At 42.4% G+C, this 12,500-nt stretch overlaps 1 protein-coding gene across 1 annotated transcript in view; it reads right to left on the bottom strand.

The window, feature by feature from the left end:
- smyd3 (SET and MYND domain containing 3) overlaps nt 1-12,500 on the bottom strand; it is a 98,533-nt gene that overhangs the window by 10,620 nt on the left and 75,413 nt on the right. The window contains exons 7-10 of the mRNA XM_071526948.1: nt 7,446-7,548; nt 6,664-6,774; nt 4,223-4,310; nt 2,892-3,066 (exon numbers count right to left, since the gene is read on the bottom strand). Of these exons, the coding sequence (XP_071383049.1) occupies nt 2,892-3,066; nt 4,223-4,310; nt 6,664-6,774; nt 7,446-7,548 (477 nt within the window). The remainder of the gene's footprint in view (nt 1-2,891; nt 3,067-4,222; nt 4,311-6,663; nt 6,775-7,445; nt 7,549-12,500) is intronic.

Here is a 12,500-nt window from a genome sequence, read left to right as displayed (position 1 = left end):
GCAATTTGACATGTAGGTTCAAGGACTTATTTAAAACTCCACTAAATCGGTTCTCCCACCTTACATTAGGGTAAATACTCATATAGCGATTTTCGTGTCTACTAATTATATGTGCTCTTGTGGTCCTTTTGTTCCTCCACTTCTACTGTTCCCTTCTCATTGTCATCATCTCCTCTGTTCCCTCAAATTTGTTCTCTCCTTTATTCTGTTCCCTCTTTTCTCTTAATTTATACCTCTCCTCTCTTTTTATATACTCTGGTTATTTGCCTCCACTTTTCTTCTACACTCTCCTTTGATTTTCCCTCTTGTTCCCTATGGAATCCAAATTCTGACATATTGATAAACAAATAAACCAATAATTGAATAAATACACAAAGAAATAGGGAAATAAAGGAATCAATAAAATAATAATGTGCGGGATGGTGTGTGTGGGTCTTGTCCACAATGTATTCATGACAATGGCTGCAAATGACAATGTGCTATCAATTAATGGCTGTGGATTGGATACCTGGCAATTCAACGAGGAACAGGGTTAGGGTTAGGGTTACCCTAACCCCACAACTTGATAGGATTTACAACTGATCATCTTCACTGTCAGTCATGGATTTGCATAACTCTTCTGCTTTCCATTTCTAAATCAGTAATTACTAACATGCAATGATGATCATGAAAGCATCCCCAAAGTAGCAAGTACATGGTATGTGCCCCAGTTCACTGAGTCATCAGAACACCCCAGATTTTAGATTCCATGACAGCTAATCTCAGGCGTACCAAACCAGATTACCATGACACACCGGGAAATGATCTTCCTATCCTTTCCCTTCTGTGATCTGTCTTCTCTGTGCTCCTGGGTCTCTAAACCAATCCTGTTGAGCCTCCATGCTCTTACACAAGGATAACATAAGCACAGCCTTGTCTCCATCTGCATTACAGGATTTGCAATGAAATCTAAAATTCTTGGGGTCAAAGAGTTGAATCTATTGCATTTAGAAAACTCCTCAGTGCAGGAGTTGAGTCTTTTGACTTTCCATCACTTCTCTCAGTGCATATTCTCAAACTCAAAAACTCTAGGGCAGCCATCTTAAGTGTAGCAGATTACTATCATATCCAAGTATCATTTCTCTCCTTTCTATTCTACCCTTTGCATCTTCATCATCAGATGTCTGTATGTAATCCTGTGGAGACTCTCCCCCTCTCTTTCACAGCGAAGAAGACGATGCTGCCTTGTCTAAAATAACATAAAATGCTGTCTGGAAGCCTCAAGCCGATTATGAAGGCATCAGGATTGCATAGTAGGCCGAGGCTTTGAAGTAATAACTTTGAAGTAATGATCCATGTCAGTAAGGACAGTTATGCAAGCCTGCCTCTACTAAGGGAGCTGCACTCTAGATGCACTTTTGGGCAAGTTACTCTTGTCCACTTCCCCCAATTGCCTTCCATAGTACAGCCAAGAGAAACTCACTGTGTGCATCCTATGTATTTTCAGATCCAACTGGGGCAGATGATGCTTTTTTTTCTTCAAGACCTCAGGAAATGAACCTGGATGCCATCCATAAGTGAAACATACATTCTAAACCGTGATTGAATATTCTTAAACAAAGCCATCCTACAAGCTAACATCCCAATGATGTGTAAATTTATAAGGGACCTGGTAACGTTGCTTGTCCAAAATCCCTACATTTAAAGGTGAAGCCTGAGCTGCATAATATCATGTGAATGTCCAAAGCTATTAAACCCAAATTTAATGAAGAGGGGAATAATTTTTCAAATAAATGGCTTCAAGCATCACAACAGGCGAGGTACAAACAAAACACCCAGTGTTTACCTAGCTCCCTCCTCTCTGTTCAGACTGCTACAGAGCTGGCACTGTGGAACAGTGATGTGAGGCCACCATCTTTATGCCCCCATGATATAAACTGATTTATTCAACTTGTTAATTGATTGGTCAATTCAACCATATTGAAATAATTATCTGTGTTAACATTTGAATACATCAAAGGGCAAATTATTCCTTTAAAATACTCTTTCCTGGAAAGTAGTGGAGGCATGGAGGAGAGGAACGAAAAGGAGAGGGTGCTCATCAAAATTAGAGAATGTGAAAACCAAATACCGATAGTGGAATTAGCATTTGATTAGTTTGTTTTGCATTTAGCATTGCTAATTCTCTCATCTCTTGTGACACACAAACACGCTTCCATCTCAAAGGTGCACGCTAGCAGGCAGGCAGATATTTTATTAGCACGTTTTATTAGCATGTTTAGTGTTTAGCATTGCTAATTCACCACTGTTTTTTGTCACACACACACACACACACACACAGAGGCTAATTTCTCATGCATTAGCGATTTAGCATTGCTAATCACAGTGTCAAAGCAAACAGTGAAGGATTGCATGTGAGCTGCAGAAAAAAAAAATCAAAGCACACTCCTGTGTACACACACACACACACACACACACAGACACACCTCAAAGTGATTTTCAGATAAATCACAAAATACATTATGCAAACTATGTCTTCAGATAACATTTACTTTGTTATTGCAAACACTAGGACAAAGTGTGATAACAATACAAGACTTTGACTTAGGTGTTATTCCACTGAAACATCTTGGTTTTCATTGATTCTGATGTCTTTTTGGTCTCCCTGTTAGTGCTCATGCGAGGTGTGTTGCAAGCACAATACACTTGCAATAATAAAACATTTATTTTTAAGGCATTTTGACTTCATAGACGAAAGTGAGAGAAAGGCAGGAGGGATGATCTCACCCACAATTTGTCCCCAGTGTGTAGGGTTAATTTTTAACAATAATACCAGCATTTATTTGCATAGTGCATTTCAAAGACCCTGCCTCCCAACACACACACACACACACACACACACACTAACTCACTTATATAGTGGAAGTGTCTTTTCCCCGTATCCAAGAGCTTCCTCCCACTGTCCTAGGTGAATGCAGGTATCCAGGGCCATGTCTGTCATCCTCAGCTTGTACAGATTCTCATCAGGGACAGCGCCACCAACAGGCGATAACAGCGGACTACAGGCCTCCAGCACTGCCTGCCAATCTGGGAGGTCGCTTAAGGATAAAGAGCAACATGTGTACTGTACCTATCATGGCAGCCATCCCATCTATTCTGCATTAATACTACAGTGGTAGCCATTACTGAAGTCTCCCCACCCGACATCTAACCTGCATTACATGATTTCCTAACAACAGCAAGCCTGTAAAAATTGGGCTACAATAACGTGTCTGTCTATGAGTGTTTTTTTTTTAAGCCTTTTCTTTCACTGAAGATGTAGCAAAGGCATTTAAGAGATAAGAGGGATGAAGGATAGAGAGAGAAGCACACAGTTATTAAAAGCAGCAGTCTAAATTATTTGAAAAGACTTAAACTGGCTAGGATGACAAGACAGATGACAAGACAGCTGAAATGCTTGTGTGTGTGTGTGTGTGTGTGTGTGTGTGCGTGTGCATGTGTGTGTGTATGTGCATGCGTGTCAGGTAGAAATATTAAAGGCTTAATGAGGGATTGCTTTGAGACAGGTTTAGCACAAAGAAAAGATAAGATGAAACTTTAATGATCCCCATTGGGAAATTGGGGAAAGTGATAGGAGACAGGGCTACAGGCTCTCTCTTTCTCTTCTCTTTTTCTCTCTTTGTGTCTTTCCCTTTCTCTCTCTCTTCTTACTCTCTTCTCTTTCTACCTTACCCCTACATGTAACCAACTCAGAGGTTAGCCTGGCTGGGCTAAGGTGTGAAGAATAACCCCCACTTTTCCTGCACCCACTAAACTGCCTCCATTACCCCCTCTAGCCGTTCTACTGCCTCTGCCCAACTAGAGGTTAGACTGGCTGAGCTAAAGGATGAAGGTATACAAAGAATCTGTGTAGGTTAGGATGTTGTTTTGAAGGAGCAGAGGGACAAATGATCTGTACCATATAAAGAATAGCTTTTGTAGTTTTTTTTCCGCTATATGCACAAATGTAAACAAAAGTTGAGCTGAAACAAACTGCAATACAGCCACAAATTACAGCCACACATTTGCATTGTAGATTAAAATCATCTGCTTTTTGGAGAATGTTTGTCATAGCCTATGTGGATTGCCATTCCCTTTATATTTTTACACAACGCTAACGCAATGCAGGCAGTGGAACAGCTTCCATTGATTTCAAAGGAAGCATCCCTCGATGGCTGTAGTGGAGCTCGGAGTTAAAGGATACCCAACTCTGCTTGCAATTCCTCCAGTCTGGGCAGGGCTTCTTTCAGCGGGCACCACGCCACCTCTTCCCCTGACAGCATGAGTCCATCCTGGGCAGAGAGGAGAGGAAGGGCTGGGTAAACATCCACACTGACCATTGTGAAGAAGACATACATGTGCAAACACGCACACACACACACACACACACACATCCATAGCATATGCACAGGCACACATGCACACATAGCAGGACACCATTCTGAGGACAGGTTTGAGTGAAGATTAAACATAACAGAATAGTGTGTTTATTAATATTCTATTGTGAAAACCTGATTCCCCATATGCATATCTCATCCCAGCTCACTGACAGCTGACGGCAACCATCAATATTGTAGCACGAACCGTCTGCTGTATGTGTGTGTGTCTCTGCGTGTGTGTGTGAGTTTGAGAGTTACTGTGTAGGAGTTGCCTAAGAGATGATTTAAAAAAAACAAAAAAAACCTCCCATCATGCATTATGCTATGGGGTGTCATTAATTGCGACCTTGTGTGCGTGGGGGGACAGAGTGAGGGAGATGACAGAGCAAGAGAGAAAGAAATAGAAGAAGGAAGAGTGAGCAAAGGCATGGAAAGTGGTAGTTTCTGGGAAATAAAATGCTAAAATAAGCTTTGATGGCATATGTGTGTCTATAAGCATATGTGTATGTCTGTGTCTGTGTATCCAAGTGCTAATACACACGAAAGCCAAAAGTGAAAGGAGTGAGATGTTTCCATGGCGCAGTAAGACAGGCATCAGTTTATCTGAGATGTTTTTACAGTTATGATGCGTTGACCCAAAACCAGTTAAAAACTGAATTCTCTGTGTGTGTAAACGTAGCCAATGAGAGAATGTGAAAATCTGAAGCATCCATTCCTCCTGCCTCCTCCTTCTCCTTCCCACTCTCTGTCTCATAGCTTTTCTCTTTGTCATAAATCAACAATGACAATGACAAAGACCATGAAATGTTACTTTTAATTAATCTGTGTGATGTGTGTGCGTGTATTTGTGTGTATCTGTGTGTGTGTGTGTGTGTGTGGGGGGGGGGGGGGGGGGGGTTCAGAGAAGAAATTATTAGATGCTACTTGTCTTTTCATGTTGTATGTTCATTTTAACACACACATACACACACACCATCCCCCAGGTTTGATGTGAACAGTCATCTCTCACCATGGCAACTTAGAGTCACAACCCAACTGTCTGCTATCATCACCTGAAGATTAAAGACTATGTGTGTGTGTGTGTGTGTATATATATATATATGTGTGTGTGTGTGTGTGTGTGTGTGTGTGTTGCATGCAGAAAGACGGTGGGATGAACACAATGAACGCCATTGTCTCAGCCAAGTTGCTAGTTGCTCTTGCCTTGAAAAGACTAAAGACTGAAGTGAGATATGCAGCATATGGAGAACAAAGGTGAGCAAGAGACAGAGATGGAGGGAGAGAGAAAAGAAAGACAGAGACAGACAAAGAAAGAGAGAGAGACACAAAGTCAGAGAGAGAGAGTAAAAAGAAGAAAACAGATGTAGAGAGAGAAAGTGAGACAAAGGGACAGAAAGATGGAGTGGATTAAGATGGATGAAAACGAAAACTGCAGCTGAAGGCTGAGATGATTTTTCTCATTTTTCAGTAGGTGGTCAGACAGAGAGAGGGAGAGAGAGAGAGAGAGAGAGAGAGAGAGAGGTGTGGAGAGGTGGAGCGTGACAGAGTGACAGAGAGGGAGAGGCAGCTGGAGATAACACGGGATGTGAGAGTGAAGGAGGAAGGAGGAGAAGAGGAGGACAGGAGAGGGTACACTGTAACACGTTATGCACCGGTACACTGTACAAGTCAACAGCGGCACAGCAGAAGTGTGTGTGTGTGTGTGTGTGTGTGTGTGTGTGTGTGTGTGTGGTTTTTTTGTACTTCTATCCTTTTGGAACCAGTTTAAGTTTTAGGCCTTTGGAGAGAAGACATTTTTGCAGTGAGGTCATTTTGATCAGGCTTCACTTCTTCATGGGGCTAGTTTAGGATTAGGATTCAGGTTAAATTAGAATCAGAATTACATTTAAATTAGGGTAGGGGGTAAGGTTAAGGTCAATTTAGGTTTAGGATTTGGGTTTAGGGTTAAGGTATGTATTAAATTCAGGTTTAGGTTAGGATTAGGATTAAGGTTAATTTAGGGTTAGGGGTGAGCACAGGAACATGAACACAGTCAATGGAAGACAGAAGTACAAGAATGAGTGTGTGTTAATGTGTGTGTAATGTGAGAATGGCAGAAACCCTCTACAAGTCAACAGTGACAGAGTTTGTTTGTGTGTTTCTGCTTGTGAGAGAGTCAGAATAATATGGATGGCAGAAACCCTGAACAAATCAGCAGGGATTGTAGGGATGTAGTGTGTGTGTGTGTGTGTGTGTGTGTGTGTGTGTGTGTGTGTGAGTGTCTTACCATGTCTTGAGATTCACATCGCTGGCAGTGGCAGGTAAAATGGTACTGGTCCTCCAGCTGTCTCTGTCTGTCGGCAGTCAATGACACCGTCTCGATGTAACTTATAGTCAGCTAGAGACAGAAACAGATTTATTTTTAGAAGCAATTTGGACATTTATTCAGAATTTATTTGTTAACCTTTTTTTGCAATTTTACAGCTAAATGCAATTCAGTGTGAGCAAATAAATAACAGAATTTAATTTGCGTAGATTGTGTGTGGAGGGAAGAGATATGTAGAACTTAAGTGTGTGTGTGTGTGTGTGTGTGTCCTAGGCCAGATGGCATGGATGCATCTCATTACATGGTGAGAAGTGGAGTAAGGCCCTTGCCAAGTTAGGAGTTGCCGCCATGCTTGTGTTTAAGTGATATTTCACTTGGGTAAAAAATGTTTAAACACTCTTTTATAACACTAGGCTTTAATAGGAGTTAAGCCCACCAACATTTGTTATGACTTGTTGAATAGGGCTGACATAAAATCCAGAAAAAATCTCAGGCTACTTGTCCAGTGTTAGATATGGTTCATAGCTTAAGTTTCAGATGCAACGTTATTGTCTATCACTCGGATAAAACAAATTCCAATTATCAATCAACAAAAACAGTAACAAAGAACATTTAATAAATATAGTAGGCTGCATACAGGAGACAGAAATAAAAGCACAGGTATCACCAGATACCATAAAAACAAACCCATATACAATGTTTTTAGTGTTGCAAAGGTGCAGAGTCTTATTTCGTGTTCATACCTCCTCTTCCGGGCTGATATCCCGAACAGCTCTGAGGTGGAGTTTAGGTCCCTCAAACACCATCACACAGTTTGGCCTACAGTCATGGTTTAATAGGGACAAACTGAGAGAGAGAGACAAAGAGACACAGTGGGGTAAGAGTAAGGGAAGGGTCGGGGGGGTGGGGGTGGGGGGGTGGGGGGGGAATAAGGGAGGGAAAGAGAGAAGGAAGGGAAGAGATATAGAAGAGAGTGAGGGAGGAAGAGAGGGAGACCAAAAGAGGAAAGGGGGAAGAGGGGCGAGGAAGTAAAGAGGAGGAGAGGGGAGAGTGATGGAGCGAAAATAGAGGTAGTGAAGGGGGGAAAAGAAAATGAAGGAGAGAAAAAGGGAGAGCAAGAAACAGAGAAAGGGAGAAAAGGGGAAAAAGGGATGGGGGACAGGAGGAGGAGAGGGAGGGGCAGGTAGGGAGAGCAGCAAGAGAAAATTTTAACTTATTGATTTTCCAATGGTTCATAAGGTATGAAGAATCCTACAAATCCTTCAATGAAATCATTTTTGGCAAATCTGGTGTGTGTATGTGTATGTGTGTGTGTGTGTGTGTGTGTGTGTGTGTGTGTGTGTGTGTGTGTGTGTGTGTGTGTGTGTGCGTGTGTGCCTCACTAAACAATGCTGACTGACAGCTCTGCCTCTTGAGAAATACATCAGCACTATAGAATTACACTGAGTGTACAAAACATTAGGGACGCCTTCCTAATATTGTTGTTTTTGCCCTCAGCACAGCCTCAATTTGTCGGGGCATGGACTCAACAAGGTGTTGAAAGCGGTCCACAGGGAAGCTGGCTCATGCTGACTCCAATGCTTCCCACAGTTGTATTGAGTTGGCTGGTAGTGGATATCTACTCCCGAATAGCTCGTTCCATCTCATCCCACAGATGTTCAACTGGACTGGGCCACTGCATTGAGCTCAATTCATTGTCATGCTCGTGGGAACCATTCCTTAGTCATGTGCCATGAGGCATTATCCCGCTGAAAAAAATCCATTCACACATGGATACACTGCTGCTGTGAAGGGATGCACCTGATTGGCAATGATGTTCAGATATCCTGTGGTTTTCAAATGTTGCTCCACTTTTATCAAGGGGCCCAATGTGTGCCATGAAAACACACCGCACACTATCACACCACCACCGGCCTGCAATGTTGACACGTGTGATGGATGCAAGGACTTGTGGTTTTCTCCTTACCCTAGTCTTCCCAGCAGTGTGAAACATTACGTACCAGAATTCATCAGACGAAGTGATGTTTTTCCAGTCCTCCAGTGTCCAATGTTTTTGTTCCTCCGCTTCACTAAGCTTAGGAAGACCTTCCAAAATCTCCTAAACACAATCAGAGTCACAGCTCCCAGCACTAAAAAGGTCTGCGTAAAAATCCATTGACAGCTTCCGCATTTCTGATGGATCGGTTGTTATGGCTCCACTAGGAGGCTTCAGATGCATCATTCTGTTCTACTCTCTTACTTTACGTTCCAGCTTAAAGAAGAAGGACGTTGGGGCATCTATGTCCTTGAGGGTAGATATACGACCTCTAATCAGAACACCCTTTGCTTTCTCTTGGAGAAAGCAACCCAACGCCTTCCTCTTACACACCAAGTTTCTGTTATTGCTGTTATCATTCCCATTTATCATTTCATCCTCTATTATAGCAATTTCTTTTTCTAGATTCTTTCTAGATTGTACTTTTCTCTATAGCTGACACCTGTGCTGTGTATTGCTGACAAAAGATTCCAATTTGCACTTTCCCTATCTCCCACCACATGACTAGATCTTCAAAGTCCTTCTTTCTTAACCTCCATTTATTCCAAAAATCAGAAATGAACTGACAGAAGGCCCTGTCATGTGCTAACCTAACATTAAAATTTCGAATACGGGCTGCATAGGGGACATACTGATAAGGAAAAATCTACTATCACTAGATGATGGTCTGAGAAACCAACAGGTGCTATTATGGACTTGCTTCACCTGTTGCTATATCTCTTATTTATGTAAATCCTGTCCAATCTGGCTGCACCAACACTGCCTTCAGAAACCTTCACCCATGTATATTGTTTAACTGAAGGATTCAACTTTCTCCAAGCATCTATAAGATCATTTTCTTCAGTCAAACTAGACAGAGAAGAGGCTGACAGTGGGTGGGGCTCCTCTCAATTCCTATCAACTGTAAAATGTGTGGTGCAGTTCCAGTCTCCTCCCAACACTATCAGAGAGCTACAAGCTGTTTAAGTGTGTCATTTAATTTCTGAAAAAGTCTACAACGCTCTACCCCTGTGTTATAAGCATATATATTAATAAATATATAAGATGTATCTCTAATCGTTGCCTGTACTACTTGAATCCTCCCTTTCTCTACTTCACACACTGATACTTTAGTCATGTTAATGCGTTGACAGAACAGCATTGCCACCCCTGCACTAAGGTTAGTACCATGACTAAGAAAGAGCTGCCCTTCCCAACTCATTCCCCAGTCTACCTCATTATCTGCAGTGCTATGTGTTTCCTGTATAAACAGTACGCCTAGTTTCTTAGTTCTACTCAGCTCATTTAACATAGCTGTCCCTATCTCTTCCTCCATTGATATTTAAAGTGCCTACTCTTAAAACCTCCAAGGGAAAAAGGAAAAAGCAGGAAGAGTAAACAGTGAAAGCTTTCCAGTAAGAAGAGACCACCTTTAGTGCTTCACCCATTTTTATTTTCATGGTTTTTGAGAAGCTTTTCCCCTCCTTTCTTTTATTAGTTTAGTCAAGAGTTTCTTCAGCCGAAATCTCTTCTGTTTACTCAGTTGCTCATACCCCATAGCTTCCTAAGCCTTGTGACAGAGTTGATGAATCTGTCTACATCAGGAAAAAACTCAGTCATGTCCACAGTATGCCTACCATATGTTTCATCCAAGAAAGCATGTATCCCCTGTATTGAATACAACTGCTGATCGTCTTCTGATACAGTATCAGAAAACTGTGAAAGAGAGTCATCCTCTACCATCTCCTCATCCTCATTTTCAATAATCTCAGTAATTGCCTCACATCCTGCTGTTTCCTCCTCCACTGCCTGATCTCCACTACTCCCAGTATAGGGGTGACTACTTTCCACCATCTCACCCAGAGACAGAGAGGGGCTAAGGCCAGCAGTTGCGTCACCTGTTCTACCTTCAGCCTGCTCTCCAGGTGAAACTGCAGCGCCACCCACTGTCTGCTGTCCAGGTGAAAAACTCGCTGCTGCGCTGCCTGCAGTGAACTGAACATGTTGCAGCCTGGCATCTTTACATACAAGCCAAACAGTTTTAAACCCACTGGCAAACTTTCCAAACCGTGACAACTCACGCTCCAACATTTCACTGGGTATGAAAGGAGGCACGCCTGACATGGTGATCCGTGTGGATGGTACAAACAAAGGTGAAACACACCAAAATCATCCAGATCATCCAGTGTTATGCCCTTTTCAACCAACAAATGCACATGGCGATCCTCTCAAAGAAAGGCAACCACAGACAGAGAGAGAGAGAGAGAGAGATATACAGCTGTGAGACAGACTTGAACTCACCGCGTTGTGAGTATGGTATAGTAAGTGCCTCTTCCCACTGAGCCAGCAGCATGCCCAACTGTTTTGGGGTTTCTCAAATCACAGAAACTAATGTCGACTGAAATGGTAATTTGTGCCAGCATTTTGTGGAGAAAAAAACGGGTTGTGTGACAAGTCTCCCTCAAGATTAACATCTATCTATCAGCTAGTTTGGTGTGACAGCTATGGGTTGCCACGTCTCTCCCATCTCTGTATCCAAGATGCTAAGGGGGTTAAATATCGACTTACCTGGCAACGTGACGACTCAATGTGAAACCTGCACACACAAGCAAGACCGCATGCACCCTTGCATGCATACACTCAGACTAATGCACAAACTGATGATACAAGCATGGATGCACACAAACACACAGACAGAAAGTCACAAACACACACACACACACACACACAGATAATGCCCTGCACAGTAGGACAAAATGGGTTCTCCGCTTTTGTCATAACAAATGTCTGTCACTCTTCATTTCTCTCTCGGTCTCTCTCTCTCTCCCCCTCTCTCTCACTCTCTCACACACACACACACAGCAGGACATGATGGATATGCCACCTCTGTCACAACAAAGGCTTTCACTCATTCCTTAAATTTACAACACATACAACCCTTCCTCCCAACTACTTACACACAAACTCACAAAATCAAATCGCACACACACAAACACTTTTTGCGACAATATACTATCAGCATCAAGACACTGAGTGTTTGCAAACGTGATTGAATGCCTGAAAGGTTATCATTTTTTATGGTTTCAATATTTTTCCCTCCCTGTGGTTTTATTTAATGAAAAGCCCTTGCAACATTGTTTCTGAGGCAATCTTGAACGGGGTCCTTGACAACACTATGAACATAGCAACCTTATGAATGTTGTCTTATGCGTTGCCCACTCTTTCTGCATCGGCCTTTACATGCACCCGACTGACCGGACTGATGACATCACTGATAGTCTTAACTTGCGACAGTTGTTTTATTTGCTGCTAACTGCTTGTGCATCTTTCCTGTGCTGGGAATGTGATTAGATGTGTTGGTGTTGTGATTAAAAACGTAATTGAAGACCCCCCCGACCCGTAAAAAGACACTTACTGTCACTGCACACATGGCTGGGAAAAAATACTGGAGAGGTTTTTGTGTTTTTATTGCACTCTCTATTGCTGCTGCTCTCGTTTATCATATTCATAGAGCAAAACAATGGGTGCAAGAGATAAAGACCTTGTGTGAGTGTGTATGTGTGTGTGTGTGCCCGCCTATATGCATGTATCTGTGTGTGCTTGTGCATATGCGCGTATAACAAAGATATTTGCGTGTGTGTGTGTCTGTTTGTGCGTGTCTAGGTGAATGTGTTTGTGTGCATGTATCTGTATTTCTATGTCTTTGTGCATGCCTGCCTGTGCGTGCGAGTGTGCCTGTGTGTGTGTGTGTGTTTGTAAACCATCAGTAAGCCCGTGGCATTGT

The sequence above is a fragment of the Centroberyx affinis genome, unplaced genomic scaffold (genome assembly GCF_046629955.1).
Source record: "Centroberyx affinis isolate AG114_WGS23_722 - 3 ecotype Tasmania unplaced genomic scaffold, CSIRO-AGI_Caff_v1 ptg001482l_1, whole genome shotgun sequence".
NCBI classification, from domain to species: domain Eukaryota; kingdom Metazoa; phylum Chordata; class Actinopteri; order Beryciformes; family Berycidae; genus Centroberyx; species Centroberyx affinis.
The sequence above is the reverse complement of the archived record's forward strand: the minus strand, read 5'-3'. Positions and strand labels throughout refer to the sequence as shown.